This window comes from Nicotiana sylvestris, chromosome 2 (genome assembly GCF_000393655.2).
Source record: "Nicotiana sylvestris chromosome 2, ASM39365v2, whole genome shotgun sequence".
NCBI lineage: Eukaryota > Viridiplantae > Streptophyta > Magnoliopsida > Solanales > Solanaceae > Nicotiana > Nicotiana sylvestris.
Window position 1 is genome coordinate 38,708,471 of NC_091058.1, and position 24,626 is coordinate 38,733,096.

Here is a 24,626-nt window from a genome sequence, read left to right on the forward strand (position 1 = left end):
GGGATTTCTCGACAAGTGTCAGCGTATGCTTCGCACCGCAGGGATTTTGGAGTCGAGTGGTGTATCTTTTACTACATTTCAGTTCCAGGGAGTTGCATTTACCTGGTGGGAAGATTTTGAGGGGCGTAGACCTGTTGGTGCAGCGCCCCTTACTTGGCAGCAGTTCTCCACTCTATTTCTGGAGAAGTATGTACCTCAGTCTCGTAGAGAGGAGCTGCGTAGGCAGTTTAAGTGGTTGACTCAGGGAGATATGTCCGTGACCCGGTACGAGATGATATTTTCACAATTGGCTCGTCATGCTACTTGGATGATTCTGACAGATCATGAGAGGATCCAGAGATTCGTGGATGGTCTTAACTACTCTCTCCGCAATTTGATGACTAGAGAGAGTATTGGGTGCTTTGTTCGAGGATGTGGTTGACATCGCTCATGATATTGAGACAGTTCACCGCAGAGAGAGAGAGAGGAGAGGGAGGCCAAGAGGCCTAGAGGTTCAGGCAGTTTCAGTGGTGCTCCGTCTAGGGGCCAGTTCTAGTGTGGTAGTGGTCGTTCCTTCAGACCTCCTCAGCCGGCCCGTCCAGAGTATAGTAGGACATCTTCATACCGTGGTCATCAGGTATTTCAGCAGGGCCAGTCTTTACTTAATGCTCTCCCTGCTCAGAGCTCATCCTATGCCCCTTCAGTTCAGGGTTCATCTGCGCCGAGTGCATCGGCTGGTCATTCAGGTACGAGGGGTTCCCTCTAGTTCCCCTCTCCAGTACCTGGTAGTTGCTACGAGTGCAGAGAGTTTGGTCATATAAAGAGGCAGTGTCCTCGACTTCGTGGTGGTCAGTTTCAGTAGAGGGGCCAACCTTCGTCTTCTGCTCTAGTTTCTTCAGAACCCACCCAGTCAGCTAGGGGTGGAGTTCAGGCATCCAGGGGTCGCCCCAGAGGGGGAGGTCGATCAGGCGGTGGCCAGGCTCGTTTCTATGCTATTCCAGGTAGGACAGATGTTATTGCTTCAGATGCTGTCATTACAGGTATTGTTCCAGTCTGCCACAAAGATGCCTCTGTATTATTCGATCCCGGATCCACCTATTCTTGTGTGTCCTTATATTTTGCTCATCATTTGGGTATGACCCGAGGGTGTCTTACTTTACATGTGCACGTATCTACCCCGATGGGCGATACTATTATTGTAGACCATGTGTATCGGTCTTGTATTGTGACTATTGGGGGTCTGGAGACCCGAGTTGATTTATTGCTATTGAGCATGGTAGATTTTGATGTTATTCTGGGCATGGATTGGCTATCTCTGTGTCATGCTATTCTAGACTGTCATGCTAAGACAGTTACTTTGGCTATTCCGGGTGTTCCGAGGATCGAGTGGCATGGTATGACTGATTATGTTCCTAGTAGAGTAATTTCCTTCTTGAAAGCCCAGCGTATGGTTGGAAAGGGTTGTCTATCATATCTAGATTTTGTGCGAGATGTTGGAGCTGAGACTCCTAGTATTGATTCTGTCCCAGTTGTGAGGGATTTTCCTAATGTATTTCCTGCAGACCTGTCGGGCATGCCGCCGGATAGGGATATCGATTTTGGCATTGACTTGGTGCCGGGAACCCAGCCCATTTCTATTCTACCATATCGTATAGCACCAGCAAAGTTGAAAGAATTGAAGGAGTAGCTTCAGGAGCTCCTATACAAGGGGTTCATTCGGCCTAGTGTGTCACTGTGGGGTGCGCCAATTCTGTTTGTGAAGAAGAAAGATGGCACAATGAGAATGTGCATTGACTACAGGCAGTTAAATAAGGTAACAGTGAAGAACAAATATCCTTTGCCTCGCATTAATGACTTATTTGATCAGCTTCAGGGAGCGAGGGTGTTTTCAAAAATTGATCTCCGTTCGGGCTATCACCAGTTAAAAATCAGGGACTCGGATATTCTTAAGACAGCTTTCAGGACTAGTTATGGTCACTATGAGTTTCTAGTCATGTCTTTCGGGCTGACCAATGCCCCAGCAGCGTTCATGCATTTGATGAACAGTGTATTTCGGCCTTATCTGGATTCTTTTGTTATTGTATTTATTGATGACATTCTGGTGTACTCGCGTAGCCAGGAGGAGCACGCCACGCATTTGCGTGTAGTGTTGCAGAGATTGAGGGAGGAGAAGTTTTATGCAAAATTCTCCAAGTGTGAATTTTGGCTAAGTTCGGTGGCATTCTTGGGACATATAGTGTCCAGCGAGAGTATTCAGGTTGATCCAAAGAAGATAGAAGTAGTGCAGAGTTGGTCTCAACCGTCCTCAGCCACAGAGATCCGTAGTTTTCTTGAATTAGCAGGCTATTATCGTCGGTTTGTTCAGGGGTTTTCATCCATTGTGTCGCCCTTGACCAAGTTAACTCAGAAAGGTGATCCATTTGTATGCTTCGAGAGTTGGGATTGGCTGTGTGTTGATGCAGGAGGGTAGAGTTATTGCTTATGCTTCTCGTCAGTTAAAGCCCTATGAGAAAAACTACCATGTTCATTGTCACACCTCCTTCACGTGCTTACATTCATGACTTAGAGTTGGCTGTTATAGTTCATGCCTTGAAGATTTGGAGGCACTATTTATATGGCGTATCTTGCGAGGTATTCACTAATCATCGCATTCTTCAGAATTTGTTTAAGCAGAAAGACCTTAATTTGAGGTAGCGAAGGTGGCTTGAGTTGCTAAAAGATTATGACATCACTATTTTGTATCATTCGGGAAAAGCCAATGTAGTGGCAGATGCCTTGAGCCGAAAGGCAATCAGTATGGGGAGTTTGGCGTACATTCCAGTTGGGGAGAGTCCCTTTGTAGTTGATGTTCAAACCTTGGCTAATCGGTTTGTGAGACTGGACATTTCTGAGCCTAGTCGGGTGTTGGCTTGTGTGGTTTCTCGGTCTTCCTTATATGATCGCATCAGAGAACGCCAGTATGATGATCCGCATTTGCTTGTCCTTAAGGATAGAGTTCAGCATGATGATGCCAGGGATGTGACTATAGATGATGATGGCGTATTGAGGATGCAGGGCCGTATTTGTGTGCCCAATGTAGATGGGCTTAGAGAGTTAATTCTAGAGAAGGCCCACAGCTCACGGTATTCTACTCATCCGGGTGCCGCGAAGATGTATCAGGACTTGAGATAGCACTATTGGTGGAGAAGAATGAAGAAAGATATTGTAGGTTATGTAGCTTGGTGTCTCAACTGTCAGCAGGTGAAATATGAGCATCAGAGACCGGGTGGTTTGCTTTAGCGGATGATTATCCCAGAATGGAAGTGGGAGAGAGTTACCATGGATTTTGTTAGTGGTCTTCCTCGGACTTTGAAGAAATTTGATTCTATTTGGGTGATTGTGAATCGGCTGACCAAGTCCGCACTTCATTCCGGTGTGTACTACTTATTCTTCGGAGCGGTTGGCAGGGATATTTATCCGAGAGATTGTGCGATTGCACGGTGTTCCAATTTCCATTATCTCAGATAGAGGTACTCAATTTACTTCCCAGTTGTGGAGGACTTTTTAGCGAGAGTTGGGTACCCAGGTGGAGTTGAGCACAGCATTTCATCCTCATACGGACGGATAGTCCGAGCGTTCTATGCAGATATTGGAGGATATGTTGCGTGCCTGTATGATTGATTTCGGAGGTTCTTGGGATAAGTGTCTGCCGCTTGCAGAGTTTGCCTACAACAACAGCTATCAGTCCAGCATTCAGATGGCACCGTATGAGGCTTTGTATGGGAGGCGGTGTAGATCTCCAGTTGGTTGGTTCGAGCCCAGCGAGGCTAGGCTATTGGGGACCGATTTGGTTCATGATTCCTTAGAGAAGGTGAAGGTGATTCAGGAGAGGCTTCGTACAGCGCAGTCGCGTTAGAAGAGTTATGCGGACCGGAAAGTTCGAGATGTGTCCTACATGGTTGGTGAGAAGGTCTTGCTGAAGGTTTTGCCCATGAAGGGTATTATGAGATTTGGAAAGAAAGGAAAGTTGAGTCCACGATTCATTGGACCTTTTGAGGTACTTAGGAGGATTGGGGAGGTGGCCTACATGCTTGCTTTGCCACCCAACTTGTCGAGTGCGCATCCGGTATTTCATATTTCTATGTTCCGGAAGTATGTTGGGGACCTATCCCATGTTTTGAATTTCAGCACGGTTCAGTTGGATGGTGATTTGACCTTTGATGTGGAGCCAGTGGCTATTTTGGGTCGTCAGGTTCGGAAATTGAGGTCAAAGGATATATCTTCTGTAAAAGTGCAGTGGAGAGGTCGGCTCGTGTAGGAAGCTACCTGGGAGACCGAGCGGGAGATGCGGAGCAGATATCCTCACCTGTTTGAGGCTTCAGGTATGTTTCTTGACTCGCTCGAGGACAAGCGTTTGTTTAAGTTGGGGAGGATGTGACGACCCGGCCCGTCGTCTCATGGGTTACCGCTCCATTTTTTTTCCCATTCTCAACTTTTTTATGCTTTATGATCCGTATCTTATGTGATCGAGTTGGTTTGGAGTGGTTTTGATAAGTAATGAGACACTTAGTCTCTTTTAAGAAGGCTTAAGTTGGAAAAGTCAACCCGATATTGACTTATGAGTTAGAGGGCTTGGATGTGAATTCCGATGATTCGGTTAGCTTCGGGGGATGATTTGTGACTTAGGAGTGTGATCGGAAGTAATTTTGGAGGTCCGGTGTAGAATTAGGCTTGAATTGGCGAAGTTAGTATTTTGGCGAATTCCGGTTGATAGGTGAGATTTTGATCCGAGAGTCGGAATGGAATTCCGAGAGTTGCTGTAGCTTTTTTAGGTTACTTGGGATATGTGTGCAAAATTTCAGGTCATTCGGATGTGGTTTGGTCGGGTTTTTGATCGAAAGTGTATTTCGGAAGTTTTTAGAAAATTAGGCTTGAATTCGATGAGTTTTGGGTAATTTGATGTTGTTTGAGGTGTTTTGATGATTGGAAGAGGTTTGAATAATGTTATGAATTATGTTGGCATGTTTGGTCGGGGTCCCATGAGGCTCGGATAAGTTTTGGAAGAGTTTTTGGAAGATTTTTGTCGTTTGAGCATAAACATGTAATGATCCAAAGGTCCATTTTTAGTTCTAGAGATCGAAATTTTATTTCGAGATTTCCATAATTTAAATAATGAATTATAGGAGTGATCTGGAAAGTTTGGTCTAATTTCATCAAGTCGAGATTGAGTTTTTGACACGAAACATGAGTTAATTGTTTAACGAGCGAAATGGATATCGTACTGAGCAAACGAGCTCCGAATTTAGTTCTGATTGAAGGACTATGTTCGTATCATTATTTGTGACTCATAGGAACAATAATCATCGAATTCCGAGTTTGTATGATGGAGTTAGAGCCATTTTAGTAAAAGAAAAGTGCTGCAATTTCTTTGGCTACTGTTGTATTTTTTTAGCAGCGTGAACAGTAACCGCGCGCGTGAACAGTGACCGCGCGGGTGAACAGTACTTCCGAAACAAAATTTGGGCAGTGAATTTATAAGATATTTCATCCGCGAGCTAAGTCATTTCTTTCACCATTTTTGGGCATTTTGAGAGCTACTTGGGAGCAATTGAAGAGGGATTCGAAGAGGATTGACTAGAGGTAAGTTTTATGAGTTAAAAACATGATTATATTGTGAAATCATCCTTGAAATTCATGAAAATATAGCCAAATTGTAAAAAATTAGGGCTTGAAATTGAAATTCTAAATTTGGGATTTGAGGGGCCATTTGTGGTCCGATTTGAGAAATTTTTGTATGTATAGACTCATGGCGATATAAGGAACCCGATGACGTAAAAATTTCTGAGTTTCGAGACGTGGTCCCGGGGCTCGAGTTTTGCCAAATTCGTAAATTTTGATATTTTTCGAGTGCTTTCGATTGAGTATTGTCTCTTTAGCATTATGTGCCATATTCGTTGCGATTTTGGGCAGATTCGACGCACGTGGAGGCCAATTCGAGGGGCAAAGGCGTCGCGAATTAAAGAAATAGCCGGTTTGAGGTGAGTAATTGATGTAAATGATGTCCTGAGGGTTTGAAACCCCGGAATTTCACATCGTAAAGCTTTATTGAGGTGACTTGCACGCCGGATAATGGGCGTGGGTTAGAGCACCATTGGGGATTGTGACTTGGTCCGTCCCGAGAGATGTTTTTACCGTATTTTCTATCTGAACTAAATTGAGAATCATCCTTACTTGGATTTAATTGTTACATTTGGGCTTCTTGCCAATTATTTGAATCCTTGAGGGATTGACATTACTGTTTTCGCATACATGCATATCATTTGATCCCAGTCCAAGGTTTTAAATACTGTTTTGCAAATTCGGCCATCTTTCTAAGATTTGAAAACTTAAATGATATTTCGGGCTGAGAACTACTGTTTTACAAATGCCCAAGGGGCTTATGATGATTTCTGGACTGAGCATGGATCGGGATGCGCGCCGCAACAGTGTTATATTGATATTGAGGCCAAGAGCCTAGTTGATTACATTGATATTGAGGCCGAGAGCCTGGTTGATTACATTGATATTGAGGCCGAGAGCCTGGGTGATTATACTGATATTGATATAAGGCCGAGAGCCTAGATTTGATGCCACGAGATGGCTTTATATTGCGTTTGGGCTGTAGGAGCCCCTCCGGAGTCTGTACACACCCCCAGTGAGCGCCGTCGATGATAAATAAAATGGATGGCTCGGGCTGCACGCCGCAGTGGGTACTAGAGAGTACCATCATATGCATTACATTGCACTCATGCATAGAGAGTACCATCATATGCATTGCATTGCACTCATGCATTTGTTTTTATCTGTTATACCTGTCTCAGTAATTGGTACTCTGATTTAATTGACTTGTTGCTTCACTAATTGTTGTTCTAAACTGCCAGTCATAGTTTACTTTGTATTTTTCCACGATTTCTTATTCACAACCTTTATTTATGTTTATTACTCACTGGATCGGAGTACTCACATTACTCCCTGCACCTTGCGTGCAGATCCAGGTACACCACAGGCTGAGTAAGGATTTGTTAGCTGAGCAGCAGTATCCGGGAGGTATTGAGGTAGCTGCATGACGTTCACAGCCTTGATCTCTCCCCTCTATCTCTATCTTTTATTCCGTATTTTTCCTAGACAGACTTGTAATAGGTGGATATTCTGTATTAGAGGCGCATATTCGTGACACCGGATTCTATTGGGCTATGGTGTGGTATTTTAATTCAACTTCTGCAGATTTTATTATTAATTAAACACTTGAATGTAATGACTTAGTAAATTCTCTATAATATTTATTTATAATCTGAATAAGTATTTGGGTTAATGTTGTTGAATGGTCCGGCTTGCCTAGCAGTGTGTTGGGCGCCATCATAACCGGGGTTGGGGTCGTGACATTTACTCTTTGCCATATTTTTTTGCACAAAGTTTTATGCACTTTCCGTTGTCAGGTACCAGGTTTTAGCCTTCACCTTTACTCTATTTGTTTAATTAAAATAATAATAACAAAGACTTGACTCAAACTAAAAAGGACACAAGTCAACAACCACTAAAAAAGGTTCCTCAAACTTCTGTCTTCCAAATCCCTTCTGTCTTCCAAATCCTAATTCAAACTTTCAAAGAAAAGTTAGGGTTTTAAAAGTTTACACTCCTTCTTCAATGATCTGGTTTTAACCTTTAGGCTGCCACTCCATTGCAATAGGTATTTCGATATCCCTCCTCCTTCTTTTTTAATTGTTTTCCTCTTATACAATATTATGTGAAATAATATCTCTTAAATTTTTATACCATTCTCATGACCATTTTTTTGCAAAAGTAGTATATTAATATTCATTGGGATTTGGAGTTGGGGACCATATACTTTAATACTTATTTTTTCCTTTTTCTAGATTTAATAAATTTTAATTTTTTGTTTAACTTATGAAGTTGGAATTATAGATTTTATTTTTAAAAGGGGTGTATTTATTGCAAATAAAAAAAGTATAAGAAATTAAAGAAAAATTGATCTTTAAAGGTTAGTCACCTAAAGTTATTAAATTGCACCTTCAAATTAATTTAATTTTCTCTATGTTTCCATGGAAGCCAATACACATTTTGATCTCTACCATTTGTACTAAAGCTACTCAGATCTTGTCTATTATTAAGCCATTAATTAACTATAGTTTGCTCTTTCTTTGAAATATTTTTCTCCCAAGAATTAATTAAAGTGGAAGTTGTGTAATATTAATGAAAAACTAATATGCTGCAAAGTGATCTTTTTGACTAAAATTCGTTACTGCAATATTTAATTTGTTTCTTATGATTATAGGATATTTTAGTTAGAGTCAAGATGATCAAGAGATTCTTCAAGCCGCAAACCTCTTCAGGTTCTACTTCTAGTTCTCTTTTACTAAGCTCTCCTTCATGTTCAGTGGTTAATAATAATGTCAATTCTTCTCAATCGTCACACAAAGATAATATGTTGGATTTGAAACTTCTTGAACGTGATCCTGGTGAAAGAAAATAAATTTCAGAACATCCTCCTAATTTACGTGATCGAGTGAGAAGACATTACATTGAAACAATGCTATGATGAAGCTAGTAACATGCAGGGTGAAATTAATGGCCGTAAGACTTCGATTATGAATGATACTCCTTCGGCATATTGCATACATTGTTTTGCTCATCAATTGCAATTGACTCTTGTGGTTGTTGCAAAGAAACATTATGAGACAGAACAATTTTTTGATATTCTTGCAAATATTTTAAATATTGTTGGAGGTTCTTTTAAGTGCAGGGAGATGCTTCGAGATGATCAAGCAGAAAAGCTGGAGGAACTACTAGTGCTTGGTAAAGTTCATACGGGCAATGGATTAAATCAAGAACTTGGGCTTCAAAGGGCAGGTGATACTTGCTGGGGTTCTCATTTTAAGACAGTGCATAATTTTATTAGTTTATTCTCATCAATTGTTCATGTACTTGGTGTTTTTTCAATTGAGGGTTCAAATTATCATGAGAGATCAACGACAAAAAGTCTAGTGGATGACATAAGATCATATGAGTTTCTGTATATGTTGCATTTAATGTTGAAAGTATTGGCACTTACATATGATTTAAATATGGCTTTGCAAAAAAAAGATCAAGATATTGTAAGTGCCATGAAGCTTGTTGGTTTTGCAAAGAGACAATTGTAAGTTATGAGAGAATCTGGATGAAATTCTTTGGTAGAAGATGTCTCTTTATTTTGTGTCAAGCATGATATTGTAATCCCCGAAATAGATATGAATTATTCTCGTGGAAAGTCGAAGTGTAAGAAATCAAGTGTTACATATTCTTATCATTTGCGTGTAGAGGTTTTCTATATATTATTGATTTGCAACTTTCGGAGCTTAACAGCCATTTCAGTGAAGTGAATACTGATCTACTTCCTGGTATGGCTAGTTTGAGTCAAGATAATTCTTTTGCAAATTATGATAAAGATAGGATTATGAAACTTGCAATACACTATCCGAATGAGTTCACTAATTCTATACTTGAGGATCTTGGTTTTGAGCTTGACATCTATATTGACTATGTGTGAGATGCGGGCAATGAATTCTCTAACTTAAAAAGTCATGGAGTTCTTTCAGAGACAATGATTAAAATAAATTTGCACATGACTTGGAGACTTTTTTATTTGCTTGTGAAGTTAAGTTTGATATTGCCTGTCGCTACTGCAAAGGTAGAAACGGCTTTTTCTTCGATGAAGTACGTTAAAAGTGGATTTGCGAAGCAGAATTGGTGATGGATTTTTGAATGATTGTTTAGTTTGTTATATAGAGTACGAAGTATTTGAAAGTGTACCTAATGATATGATCATTGATCATTTTCAAAACATGACAAGTCGTCGAGTACAATTGTGATGAGAATATTTATATTTATATGTTGTCTTTAAGTATTTTGTTATTTTGTAAATGTATGTTGAATATTGATACTTGTTCCTTAGTTCGATTGTTATGATATATTGACTTGAAATTGTGGTAGGGACCCATATACTTCAATTCCTAGATCCACCTCTGCTTTTATCCACTCATGCAAAGATCACAATTACAGAAACATACAAACTTTCCGGTGTCATATTTTTTTGCTCCACATTTTTCATTTTTTTATTTTCAATATAATAAGTAAATATTGACCGAAAGATCTTCGATTGCTTTTTAATAACGTTTCTTATATGATAACAACTTTGCATATGTGTTCTGTCATATTCACAAATCAATTCAAGTTTGCTAATAAGTGTTCTAGTTTATAATTTTACATTTAGACATTTAAGTAAAGAAGATGCCCGTTCCTCTCTTTAAGTCCTCGCTTTTCACCTAGACACTCTATTTTAAGTCCATTTCATTTGAACACTTAAATCACATCTAATACGTGCCATTTAGACACAAAAAGTTGACATGACAAGACAAGTGTTCCTCACATTTTTCAGGCGCGTGACATGGTCCAAAAAAAACAAGCTTCTCATCTTTTTGCCGGAAAATGAATAGTTTTTATCGGAAATACTTTCCGATAAATGTCTCTTTTAATTTTTCATTGTTCACACCATTCTATCTCCATCGATATAATCACCTCATCTACTCACCCCCTTCCTCTGTTCCTCCTGGCCTACTGTATTCTGACGAACACGATGGAGAACTTTCCGACGAGCTGTGAAAAAAGAGAAAATGAATGATGATAAAGGAGATTTACAACTTAAAAAGGTTACTCCTGAGTTACAAAGGTTTTTGGCTTTTAGAGGCAATTTTAAGGATCTGCAACTTACAAAGTTTCCAATGACATGAAAGTTTTTTAGCCGAACAAGTTCATTTCCAATCTGAAAATTTTGCAAAGTCGTTTCAGATTTGAAAATTTTTTATCAGATCTAAACTCATTTCTTGCTTTCTCGTTTCACATCAGATCTGGGGAAGAAAATGAACGAGGTGGAGAGTTTTTCGAAACTAAAGTAAGTGAGTTGTCGGGAAGAGGGTGGAAGGAGGGGGATCGTCGGGGAAGATGACCAAGGGGCGGGTCAGGTTCTTTTTTAAAAAAATTGTTTAAATTAAATCCATGTGTCCTTGTCTTATTCGTCACTCTGGCGTGTGAATTACACGCATCTTTTATGTTTGGCTGCCTACAAATTTTGTGTCTAGATGGCACATATGAGATGTGGTTGGAGTATTCAAATGAAACGGACTTAAGATAGAGTGTTTAAGTGAAAAGTGAGGACATGTTTAATGGGCTGTCGATGTATTCTGCCTGTTTAAAGAATGGAATTTTTACATTCCTATACATTATATGAAACTATATTACCCTCCCTACTCAAGTTTTACTATAATTATATTTTATATACCCAATTACCATTTATGTACATTTTAAGGAAATTAATGATAATAATTAGTGTCCTAAAATTACTCTAACATATCTTCTTCTCCCCCACGTTTCTCTCTCCACATCCCACCCCCTTCCCCACATATCTTGCACTCACCCACGATTCTACCATTGACAACCATTAAAAAACTTTGAAGCTTTGAATTCGAATTTGGGTTTTCAAAAAACATTATTTGTTTGAATTGAATGTTATTGCAAAGAATTGGGAATTCTCTCTACGTCTCTCTCTATCTCTCAATCCCTAATTTCAGTAATGTAAAGCACAGAAAAATAGAGCAGCAATTCTACCATTGACAGCCATTAAAATGCTTTGAAGCTTTAAATTCGAATTTGGATTTTCAAAAATCATTATTTGTTTGGATTGGGTGTTGTTGCAAACAATTTGGAATATGGTTTGGAGTTTATATCTCAATTTTGAGGGGTTTTGGTGAAGATTAGACTTGGTTTTCGCTAAATTTCAGATTGAAACTCGATAAAGAAGAAGAAGAGACGTGATATACATTATATTTACGAAATTGTAGTAAAATTGTATTCTATTGTTTATGTATTTTTTATTTATTTATTTAACTATTGTATGAAAGTTGAATAATATTGTATAAAAATTATATTTAAGTTGTATATAACTAAGTAGTAATAATGTATGAAAATTATAGATAAGTTGTATAATATATAATTAGTTGTATGAAATTTGTTTTTACTATGTATAAATCACATACAAAAGACATATTGTATAAATTTTGTATAAAATTTGTATTTAAGTTGTATGTTATTGTAGTTGTATTTAACTGGGTAGAAATAGTGTGCGAAAATTGTAGATAAGTTGTAGATAAATTGTATAATATATAATTAGTTGTATGAAATTTATTTTTACTATGTACAAATCAGATACAAAATATACAAAAGACATATTGAATAAATTTTGTATAAAATTTATATTTAAGTAGATAGTTGAATGTAACCTTGTAAGCTACTACCAATCTGCAAAACTTAAAACCGAGTACATGTAATATAGGTGTTTGCTTCTGTTGTTTCAGGTATTAGAACTACAAGTGTGCAAGTTGTCAGAGGATTTTGCCTATTGTGTAATATAGGTGTTTGCTTCTGATTAATTTTCTGTTGCCAACTACATTATACAATTTCACATGAGGGTAGTTAGTTTTCTTTTAGAGTGCAATTGAGTATTCAGACATTCATATATATACTTACGATGATTTCATTTTCACTAGTTAAGAACCGTTCTAAGTTTGCTTATGAAGATAGCAAAGTTGTAAGTAATATTTAATAAAAATGAAAACCAAAGTATACTGTTGGAGTTTATAACTAAAAGGAAATTAAAGTATTATAAAGGAGATTAGGTCGTTCTAGTGCCAAAGGACGGGGGCAAAGTCCCTGATAGTTCATTCATTATTAATTTAAGAACGCCAATTATTATTCACGTCTAAGGATTATTTGGTCTAAATTTGAACAGTCATCGTCTTGTTTTCCATCAGACAGTAAAATTCAAAGATTCATCTTCACTAAAAAATTTGTGTGAATTTCCACTTAGAAAGAGAAAGAAATATACACAATTGTGGCTTCAGGAAACAGTGGGATGAAGTTACTATAATTCAAAAAAAAAAAAAAATACTGATCAAAACTCAAGAAACCTTTTGTGGATAACAGTGGACATGCGGAATAATTCTGAAAGTGATTTAAGGTGGAACTAAATCCGTTAATTGAAGGCACTAATAATGGATTGTGAGCCTTTTAAGGTGGAATGTATATATTTTGAAAACAAAACTTGTGTAAGTAGGGTAATTTACTAAATATGAACATTTAGGGTAATAAAATTTCTAATAGTATATATGAATGAAAAACTCTCTTAAAAAATTTAAGTATGTGAGTCGTATATCTCAAGCCCAAATAAAAGAGATGAATTGAGGTAACATCCTGCATACTTAATATTTTTACATAAAATTTGTTACTCCACATATTTGCTATTTTTCGTATATTTACAACTTTAGTATTTTTTTTTTCTAACTTCGAATTATCCATTCAAGATGTATATAGATGCGTCATTTTAACTCAAGTCCAGCAATAATTAATTTGTTGTAGATGATGGAGGAAATTCTTTCATCTACATTAATCAATTTCAAGCTTGCTAATAGATATTTCACAAGTATAGTGACTTAATTTCTTTCTCAAAAAACTAGTAGTATCATTTTTTCCCCGAGAGCAATTTTTTTTTTCTTCTCCAAAATACCCATTTGTATCGCATAAGAATCCCTTCACTTTTATTATTTTTTGTTCTCTCTTTTTTACATCTTATAAAATCTTTTCTTTTTCCTTGAAAGACAGTCTAATATTTTGGAATGTGAGAGGATCAAATATAAATGCGTGAATTATTCGGGTCCAAAATTGTAAAAGCGTTTGCAAACAGTATTCCTAATTCTGTGGTACCAATAAATCGCAAAGAAACGCTATTAATGTTCGATTCCCACTCACAATAACTTTCTAATGTCCGAGTAGTCGCCCCATAAGATTCCCCACCCACCCACAAATTAGGGTTTTTCCTCCACTTAATTCTTTTCTTTTTAAAAAACATTATTGCGTAGAGAAAGAAGGAAGTCCGAAGAGTAGCAAACCCTTCGATTTTCAATCTTCAATTCGGCTTCCTTTCTTCTTCTTCTGTGAGTAAATTTTCAGCCGAAAACAATGGGAAGAGGAAAGTTCAAAGGAAAGCCTACTGGTCGTCGCCAGTTCTCCACTCCCGAGGAGATGAGTATGCGCCCTTTACCTTCCTTGTGCATAACTTTTGAGATCTATACCTTTTGTCTGTCTTTGTGCGTGTATGTGCGGAATTCGAGCTGTTTTGATTTTGTTAAAAAAGTCAATTAGAGAGTGGAGGTTTACCTGTTGTGATTATTGTTCCATTATTTTTTTTAATGTTAGATTTGTTAGGAGAATTGAAATATCTTAGGTGAAGCTAGCTAGATTTTACGCTTCTTTTACAGTTAGTAATTGGACTATCTAATTCTTTTTTCTTTTCAATAAAAGATGTTGAAACGCTTGACTTAGATACGAAATTTTACTTATGAGAAGGATTGCTTATTCTCGCTGTTTAGTTAATTAGAACATTAGCCGATTTAACTATGCGTCAATTCCGAATTAATTGTATATTCTTATTTAGGTGAATTCAGTGCACCTTCTGTGAGTATGCTATCAGTGGTTTACTTTGATGTTCTCTGATTTCTATATAAAGAGTGAAAGTTGGAAGGAGAAAACTAGTTCACGAGAAAAGCTTAAAATAGTTCACGTTGTCCGCTGTAAAAAATATTTTAATAAGTTGATACTCTGTTTTCACTTCATGCCTGGTGCAATATAGCCATAGTATCTTGAAATATCAGATTGAAGTGTTTATGCACTCAAGTGGTGGAGTAAGGATTCCCTTTAGGCATTACACATTATGTATAACACAAACTAGATGAGTTCTGATTTGCAACACATCACTACCTCTCCTTTTCCATCCTATCATAGCAGTTGATGTAAAAAAACAAGAACCTGGGAGAATTCATTCATGCATGATGAACTCACTCTAATTTTTGCTACCCTTATCCTCCTTGTTCTGGTGCCTGTTAGTCCTGGTGCTTCTTTGTATTTCCCTAAGTTGCACGGACTCTTCAATGTTGGTGCCGTCCCCGTCCCGATACGAGACTTGGACGGGTGCTGGAGCGGGAAATGTCTTGGATACGGTCAACCAACTTCGGACACTTTGACCGGAGTCCATCGACAAATTTGGGAGAAAAAATTGAGATTTTGATTTCTCAAAATAAAAAATTAAACAGATTTAAGTAAAGATCTGAAGAGATGAGAAACGAAATACCTTCAATTTCACTGCTATGTAGTAATTTATACTAGTCCTTTTATCTTCTTTGAAGCTTTTTGTCTTGGTCAATCTTGTTCTTGTTGTATGTTTCTAAAATCAAGAGCTCGTGGGAAGGGCTCGAATGAGTTTTGAGTTTTGTACTGGAAAAAAAGACAAGACATGGAAAATGTTTTGCTGGGGAAATGTCTCAGAGATGGAAAGAGAAGAGGCAACAGAGAATGGATGAAGAAGAAAGGGACAAATTAGGAAGTGAATACTTTTTAATTGACAGCACATATTTTTCCAATTGTTTATGAGATAATGGGGTTACATAATGGAGTGTTTCAGGCCTTTAGCTGTCTCCCATCAAATTACAAAAAGAAGTACTGTAACACTTTTAAAAAAGTGAGCTTTTTGACCATATTTATATACTTTTTGACCATTTTCTCCTCTATAACCACGTTATGTAGCAAATATTAATATAAGTGTGCTTTGAGCTTCAATTTTTTGATTTGCGCAAAACAAAAAAGAATAAAGAAGAAAAAGTTATATTTATAAGATTTTACTAGTTGTACAAATCTACAGCTCTATTTTTTATTATTTTGAATTTTCTTAGCCGTATCCCGCACCGTATCCATATACGGATTCGCGCCCCCGAATCTTAAAATTTAGATTTTGCCGAATCCGATACTCGGAACCATCCCCGTATCGGATACCCGCACCCGAGTCCGAGCAACTTAGGTATTTCCCCCTCCCTCAAGTCTGAACGAACTGGACATGGTTGGCTAAGTTTGTTCTGATATTTGCTTTTTTTTTTTTTTTTTTTGCAGTTGCTGGTACTTCCGCTCGACGTCCTCGCACGTTTAGGCAGGTGAATGTCTTAACCTTTAGTTTTTATATGCTCCTAATACATATATCTTCTTTTTCTTATACGTTAGCCTATGCATACTTGTTCAATTAGGAGGGTTATCACTGTTGGGTCAGCCACAACATATTCTGTTTTTTTTGTTTGTTTGTATGAATTGCTTTGGCGATCATAGTTTCATGATATTTCAAAACTTAACTTATTTCTGAAAACATAACCTCGTGAAATGATAGTTATTTCTCTGACCTTTTTATTGTGCAAAGAGAAGAGTCTTCCTACAATTGGAGAAAACAATATGTGGTGTATGAACCTGTTCTCTTGATGCAATAGAAATGATTTCAGTCAGCGACCTTTTTGGTGAGTGGGCAAATAGGTTATGATTATCTTGTAAACACTGTTTTCTTTTTGTTGCTTACTAGTAGCTTAAATCATCCTCACAGAAATACCCTTCTAAGCCCGGTTTGTTTTTTATGCTTACTTTTTTGACGTACTTGTGTTCTAAGATGTTACTTTTCTCAGTAAATCAAAAGTATTGTTTTGTGCTTTTAACTTGATTGGTGGATTGAATCCAAAGAACTATCTGGTTTCTGATGCCATCTAATGTCTTTTATTATTATTGTTTTGTGCTAACTTCCAATCCATGTGTTTTATGTAATCTATTTGAGCTCTTCAGGAAGAGGCTGAACTTGAGGAAGAAGAGAGATCTGAGGAGTCTGAAGAGGAATCTGAAGAAGATTCTGATGGAGAGGTCAGTTATCCATGATTCATTGCTTAATTACAACAACAACAAAAAAAAAAGAGTAAATTGATTTGCAACAGCTACTATACCTCAATTCCAAGTTAGTTGAGGTCGGCTATTTGTATTCTCACTATCAAAGACGAATCCTTTGTGCTTTCTGTGGCTTTGAAATGTATTGATTGGATTTTATGTTCTTTTTGTTGTTGTAAACAGAAGAAGAAAGGTACTCAGGGTATTATTGAGATTGAGAACCCCAATTTGGTCAAGCCAAAGAACGTGAAAGCTAAAAATGTTGATGTAAGATCGGCAGGGTGCACTTGCCTTTGTTCAATAGATATTGCTTTTTGGATGTTAATTTGAATGAGGGCTTTTCTTATGCAGATTGAGAAAACAACTGAGCTTTCCCGACGTGAAAGGTATATTGCAGCTTTTGTTTGTGTTTCTTTTCAATATGAACCCTCTGAAGTCGCGGACCAGGATTCCATGTGTGCCTGCTATATGCTTGGCATGAATCCTCCCCTCCCTTTTCTGTTCTTGTGTTTCAACGACCACTCTATATTTTTTCGTTTCCTGTTATAAGTTTTCTACTGCCCTGCATCCACCCGAGGCTCAAACCATGCGCCATTGGCCCTCAAGGATTTCTTGGTAATCAACAATTTTTTTAACTGTGCGCTCCCTCTTTAATGAGAAAAGAGTGGGGTGGGGGTGGGAAGGGATTAGGAGATAGGGTTGTACGATGCTGGTTTTGTTTATTCAAAGATGATAGGGATTGGTCCTCTTACATACTGTCAACCTTCATAAGAGAGAATGTCCAGGGAATATCTCTTCCAAAGTTACTCCTTTAGCTAGAAATTCTGTCGGCATTTAGGAAGATCATGCTGCCAAATCTCCTCGACACTTTAAGGGACTGAGCGTAAACTGAGATAAGTTATTATTCTCTGTGACAAGACCATATTCCTAGGTCATTGTTGCATGTATTCAGCTATTTCTTTGTGTGGGGAAATACTCTTGTTCTGTCCCATATTCCAGCTACTTGTCTGACTGTTGGGCCCAGTGAATGCTGCTGAACTTGAATACTGTATACAGCGGGAACAATTTTAGCTTTCTATTATTGTTATATTTTGATAATTATATTGCTTGTACTTTTTGTGCTCTTTCGGATGTTCAGAGTCAAGCTAAAAGTCTGGAAGAAATATCTTAAGTCTTGTGTATTAGTTCTGTTAAAGATTCATGCAAAGCAGTAGTATATCTGGTGACATATGGTCCAGTTGGTTTCTGATTCTTTTAACTTCTATGACATTGTTAATTTACGCCTTCTTTATTTACATGGTTCTTGCTCACAGGGAAGAGATAGAGAAACAGCAAGCTCATGAAAGGTACATGAGGCTGCAAGAACAAGGAAAAACAGAGCAAGCTAGGAAAGATTTAGGTAATACCACTGAGCTACACTCTAGCAGTGTACTACATTTGTTTTGCTTAAAATTGTCCTGTCTTGTGGTTAATTCTCTTTACTCACTGCTTGTTGAGGTGTTGGGTTGACGGATTGAGGTGTTTCTCATCGCTAGTAAATGTTGGCATAATTCTGATATTCAAGTGTCGTGCTACTTCATACTTGAATCTGTGATGACATTTTGTAAATATATAGTCATGGGAGGGACTATCTGAGTGACGAAGATCGAAATGGATCACTTGTCATCTGGTTGGGCTTATTAATGTAAAATATGTTGCTTTTATGCTGTTTCATTGTACAATTTGGGGTGATGAACTTTGAAATGATGTTCCATGGACTGACACCAATTTGAACTGGTTCTCCTTCAACTGTTGTTCATAAAGTTCTACTCCTAATTTTATTCCGTAATTTGCAGACCGCTTGGCTCTCATACGACAACAAAGAGCAGAAGCTGCAAAAAAGCGAGAGGAGGAGAAAGCTGGTACTTTCTTAAATTCTTACATTGGTCGTCCAAGATTCTCTTTCTTCTCTGCTAGGGGTTAATGCTTGCATTTGTTTCTGTGCAGCCAAAGAACAGAAGAAGGTGGAAGCTCGCAAGTAACGAGTAGTACCATGAAATGTTGTTTTCAATTCTCCTAGTACAAGATATATCCCTACCATTATTGGCTAATGATGGAGTTTACACTTCCACCTTTCGTTCATGTCCTGTCTAGTTTAAATGGAGAAGAGTTCTCTATAGAGGAAATCATGAAATTATACTTTAAGCTCTGATTCTGTACACAAATAGATTTGTTTGGCCAATATGATGGGAGGATTTACCAGTCCTTTTGTTGGGTTGAAATAAGGTTATTGCGACTAATTAAACTATCTTGCAGTGTGTGTGCTATGAGGAGAAATATTTTCCATGGAAAATGTTTCTAAGGAAAGTGGTTTTTTAAAAACTTATTTTCCGGTGTTTGCTTGGTGTGTGGACGCACGATCTTTGTATCCCTGAGGTGCTTTTTCAAAAGATTGGAATATGAAGAGGTTTGTTGTACGGCATACATAGAGCTTTGTTTTGTAATACGGAGAAGGGTCTGATATATCTCTCTACTATTAAAAATTGTTTAGAGTTGTCCTCCGTTATACTATTGGCACAAAAAATTCCCTACCGTCTTACTATTAAAACACATATACCCCTAATTTGACGGACTAGACACGTGGCACCCATCCAAAGCTGTTGGTCCATCTAGTTTTAAATTAAAAGTGACCCGCCCCATTATCCGGTACCCATAATCCAGCTCACTTGTTGGAACTCTACCCCTCTCTTCATTTCCCATTTTCAACATCTGCAAAAGGGGAAATTCTATAGGAAAAATCAGGATGGAAAGCAGTGAAGAAGATGATTTCCCCTGTATTGAAAGCGTGACCCCTCAATCTAAGATCGGCTCCCTTTATCAATCCAAGGCTGAAAAAATACTCTCTATGTGCCTTTTTTCTACTTTCTTTTTCATCTCCATTTTCGTTAATTACTGAGAAAAAGGGGTGATAGCAAATTAAAGAGCTCCTATTGTGAGGTTCTTTTTTCTTAAATTTCGATCAATATTTTGAATCAAGTTTGTAACTTTTCATCTGAGAGTTCGTAATTTTTGGAGTTCTAGTTCAAATTTGTTGCTGGGTTTTCATTATTTCAAGTGCTAGAGGTGAAAAATTGGTGCTTTGATGAAACTTGCAAGTGTGTATTCTTTTCTTGAAGGTCATATATTTTCTTAGCTAAATTTTTTATTTTGTAGTGTTATTTTACTTTTTGAAATTCTTTTTCAGTTTGATTTCTTGGGGGTGTCCATATTTCATGTAAAACCCTAATTTTGCTTATCGATGAGGAACTGAACCTTTATTTTTGAGAGTTTAAATTTAATTAAATTAAAAGAGGGTTGGGTTATGGGTACTGGGTAATGGGCGGGTCGCTTTTAATTCATGACGAGATGGACCAACAGCTTTGGATGGGCATGCCACGTGTGCAGTCCGTCAAGTTAGGGTTATATTTGTTTCGATAGTATGACGGCAGGGGCTCTTTTGAGCTAATAGTATAACGGAGGACAATTCTAAATAATTTTTAATAGTAGAAGGATATATCAGATCCTTTTCCGTTTGTAATATTATGTTGGCGGTAAGCTGACAGTCTTTTAGTCGAAAAATTTCCTCTTCCGATTTTTCAGCTCCAAATTCCTTCACTTGTAAAAGTAGTTGCACTGAAGAAACTTCGCTTCCGTTTGGCCACAAGTCTTTTTACTTCTTTTTTTTTTTTTTCAAAAAAGATTGAGAACATTGTTTGGTTATAAAAAGTAACTATCTTTTGGACAGTTTTTGAAGATGAATTTTTCAAGTTTCAAAATATGGTTTAGACTAGTTTTTTTTCAAGTTTTTGAAGTTATCTATTCATAAAACTTCAATCTTTTTTTTAAGTAAAATTCATGTTCAAATACAATTTTAACTTTTAAAAATCATTTCTCATTTCATCTTCGAATTTTTTTTTTCTTTGAAGTTTTAATTAAATTTATGTCCAGACGTTAGCTTAGTATCTAAGGTGATTTTAGATATATATGTGCCAACCCATATGTCTACCTGACACGTAACTACTAACTCATGTAGGCAATTATCCGTTAATAGTAAGATGAAAAGGAACGAGCAAAAAACATAAATAGACAAAATTTAAGAAAAAATTCCACAAACATAGCAACAATAGGTATTTTACACTTAAGGAAACTAAATAATTATATTCCTAGTAGAAAACTTTAAACTATGTCCCTAAAATCATGAATCTACGACGTTCATTTCCTTAATAATAAAAGGGTTTCAGTAATAACATTAATTGCGAATTTAATACTCAACACATGATTGTTATCTTTTATCTCTTTCCTAAGAATGGAATTGATTAATTATGATTTTAATGGTACTTTCTCTCTCTTTCAATTATGAAAATATTTTATTTGATGGTATAACTATATTAGTGGTAAAATATGAATGCTTATATAATAGTCCATACTTGGATGAATAAGTGATATTTATACCATTTACCTATTATACGTATTACATATAATTCGTATAATACATTATGAATAAGTATATTATGAAGTATAAATTAAAATATTATTAGTACAAAATATTGTTTTATTTGGATATACATATTATATAATTCTTTTTTTTAATATGACAAATATACACGACGTATATTCAGGATATTAAAATGTATAATATAAAATATACCATATATTTATTGTATAAATATTATATATTTAGAGCACATTATAGTTGTGTTAAATATTATATAATATTACTGTTATATATAAAGTATAGAAATGATTCATGAATGCTTCACTTTCCGTAAAGACTTTTATTTCTATAAGGGTTGAAATTTGTGGAAGGGATAGAAAATAGTGAAAAGGAAGAGAAAATCATGGCATAAAGGAAATTTATACTGAAAGTATAACATAATCTTTAAATTTATTCTAGAAAGATACCATGAATCTGCAACTGTAATATTCAAATATAATAGAATATAAAATTATAAAATAAAAAATATATGGTTATAAAATACACGTTTTAAAAATATAGTGAATTTAAATTACATTACATGCATATATGCTTATAGATCTAAATGTCCAAACAATTAAGAAAAATTTAAACCCCCCAAAAGTTGAATTTTTATATTTTCATTACCATATAGATGAGAGAGAAACATTTAATAAGGAAGAAGGGAATAAAAATAAATCCCTGATTTAGTGGGATCTATTTATTTTCTAAATCTGCCAAAATCGTAAAAAAATCTTTCAGTATTGAAATAAACCACAAGTAAATTAAATCTGTTTATATAAATAGTCTTAGATAAGAGATCTACAATTCATGCTATTTCAAACGAATAATGATGGAGAGTAAAACTTGTGTTCATTCTCATTCAGTGATCGTCGAAGGATAGGATCATAGACAAAGAACTTTTGAAGCCCAATCCAATGAAATTCGTGGATGCAGGACCCAGCCTTTCATGGACCTGACCTGAACTCAGATGTTAATAGGCCCAAGCTAAATAAGGAGAAGTGGCACTGACTTATAATTTCAATTTCTTTTCATTGTTATATATTCAAGTTACAACTTGCCAGCAGGTGCTATAGTGGAACTATTGCTGAACTTCTGTAATATTTTTTCAAATCTTGCCTAGTTATAAAAGTTACCCAATTTGAACTGTCACCTATTGAGTTGGATATCAACTACATTGACTTTACGGTGAACAAATGAATGCTATGAATTTAAGAACGAGTTTAACATCTATATATTGTTAGTGTAGATAAATTTTTACTGTATTAAATATCTGCCAAAAATGGAATTAGTGATTTGAAAAATTAAAACAGGCAACCTGTTACAACATATAATAATGCACTGATAATGTAAAACTTCTCAATTATATATAAGTTAATTCCTGTAAGTAAAGCTCACGGAATTCTTAAACTGAGGTTGAAGCATCACAACTATGTAAATCAATCACAGCAACTACCTCGGTTGATTTTCTAATTGGTTGAATGACTACTAGGTATGCTCTTTTCAGACTTGGAAAATAGAATTTAGAATACAAATGAATGAAAAGAAAGACACATTATGTGTGAGTTCTGAAAATATGTCAATCGTTGAGAAGTCTTTTGACTTATTCTTTGACTTGGAACCATAGTTTTCATAAGAATTTGCTACAACGGAATCCACAAAACGTGAAACCTCGGATGTGTACTAGCATTATGGGCTAATGACATTAATTGATAGAAGTTTCAGTTTCAATTAATTGCCACCACACACAATCTCGTAAACCTAGTATCTCGAGGGATAAGGTGAAAAGGCAAAAACGGAGGTCTAATCAAACATTCAGAAAGACAACATTTTTTAACTAACAACTCCTAAATTCCTTTGTACTCACCTAAAAATGGGAAATCAATCACTTGTCTCATCTAAATCTCATTTCAATATGCACCATAACTCCATTCCTATTTTTCTTGAAAGTCTTTGGTGGTAATGATGATTTCTAAAGTTTAATGCAAAAGAACTGCTAAGACCATCTCTAACCTTACATTAAACATTACACCAAATCTTATAGGTGCTCCGACCCAATAATATTTCTTACATTATTTTGGTGTGTGAATAGTGTTGTACCAAATTTAGTTTAATACTATTCTTCAGCACCATTAATATTTATCAATATTTTATTATTATTTTTTATTTTATAACACTTTTAATTTAACATATTATAAGTTTTACTTTTTTTCATTTAAGTCCCTAACATACCTATAAATTTAACATATCATGAATTATCCATTAATATGTAAAATGCATAATATTTGCTTACAATTTATATTATTTAAAAATTTATGGTATAAAATAATTTTATATTAAATGGTTATATAAGAAAAGAATATGAATTATATGGGATGAATATATAAAAAAGAAAAAAATTGTTTTATTAAAAAAATAAAGTAATATAATATAGAAGAAAGAGAAGAATAGTAAAAGAATATTCTTTTTGTTGTAAAAAAATAATGTAATGGGTTGGAGTTAATTTCCACCATTTTGGTGTAAAAAATAGTGGTTAATTAAGGTTGCTAAGTATGATGACGTAGAGATGAAGGATAATTTCTGCAGAATCATATATCCAAATCACTTTCTTGTCTTTTCAATCAATCATATAGTAGGTACATTATCAAATAAAACAAAAAGGTAACCCATTGCATTGCAGAACTATATACTGTTCATATCTTTATACTGTTCTCAGTCCATTCCACGTCATCATGAGTATAGTAGATATGCTGAAAAAAAAAAACCTCCAAAATAAAGGAAAAAGAAAAAAATTATCTTTTGACAATGGAGTAGAGTAGATGAGGAAAGAGGGTAAAGTGATCTCTAAACTTCCAAAAAGAAAAATGCTGAAATTCGTGAAACATCAACTTCTTTCCCTTTTTGGTCAAAGCCCATCTCCATGACCATTAAGTGCTATAAGGTCTTGACAACATTTAGATGGAATGATTTAACAAGGGAAAAGCAGAGGTAAAAGGGAAGGGAAAGTGAAATTGGAACAAAGAAGAAAAGGAAAACAAATTAAGTTAAAGTTTAGATGGAAGGATTTAAGTTAGGATTTAAATGAGTTTAAGCTAGTATGTAATCACTTGAAAAATAATTGTAGATAACTTCATTAGTAGCATCGATTAAATTAAGGAATTTAAAATATAAAGACTTAAACACACAAAGAAGCTATAGAGTTCAAGATCTACAATTATACATAAAAATAATTTTGTTCGTAGACTCTTATAATAACTCCTTTAGGATTGAGGAATAATTTCTTTTTTTG

General features: G+C 35.9%; 1 protein-coding gene and 2 long non-coding RNA genes across 3 annotated transcripts; 2 read left to right on the forward strand and 1 right to left on the reverse strand.

Moving 5' to 3' along the window:
- The first annotated feature begins 7,534 nt into the window (after positions 1–7,534).
- LOC138886312 (uncharacterized) lies at positions 7,535–9,311 on the forward strand. Its single transcript, XR_011404982.1, has 2 exons — positions 7,535–7,684; positions 8,291–9,311. It is a non-coding gene; the product is annotated as an uncharacterized lncRNA (long non-coding RNA).
- Positions 9,312–13,652: 4,341 nt separating this feature from the next.
- LOC104240218 (uncharacterized) lies at positions 13,653–19,089 on the forward strand. Its single transcript, XM_009795001.2, has 8 exons — positions 13,653–14,128; positions 16,042–16,082; positions 16,750–16,824; positions 17,029–17,112; positions 17,197–17,231; positions 18,159–18,244; positions 18,681–18,746; positions 18,832–19,089. The coding sequence occupies exons 1-8, from the start codon at positions 14,062–14,064 to the stop codon at positions 18,864–18,866; spliced, it is 489 nt and encodes a 162-aa protein (XP_009793303.1). The 5' UTR covers positions 13,653–14,061; the 3' UTR covers positions 18,867–19,089.
- Positions 14,945–15,319, reverse strand: LOC104240217 (uncharacterized). The gene is made up of 2 exons (XR_714366.2): positions 15,230–15,319; positions 14,945–15,116 (listed from the first exon to the last, which is right to left on the reverse strand). It is a non-coding gene; the product is annotated as an uncharacterized lncRNA (long non-coding RNA).
- Positions 19,090–24,626: the final 5,537 nt, after the last annotated feature.

Excerpts from the sequence above, each read along its gene's own strand:
- LOC104240218 (XM_009795001.2), top strand. The coding sequence starts at position 14,062 with ATGGGAAGAGGAAAGTTCAAAGGAAAGCCTACTGGTCGTCGCCAGTTC. Across the intron at positions 16,083-16,749 it reads GTCCTCGCACGTTTAGGCAG|GAAGAGGCTGAACTTGAGGA; the intron begins GTGAATGTCTTA and ends TGAGCTCTTCAG. Across the intron at positions 16,825-17,028 it reads AAGAAGATTCTGATGGAGAG|AAGAAGAAAGGTACTCAGGG; the intron begins GTCAGTTATCCA and ends TGTTGTAAACAG.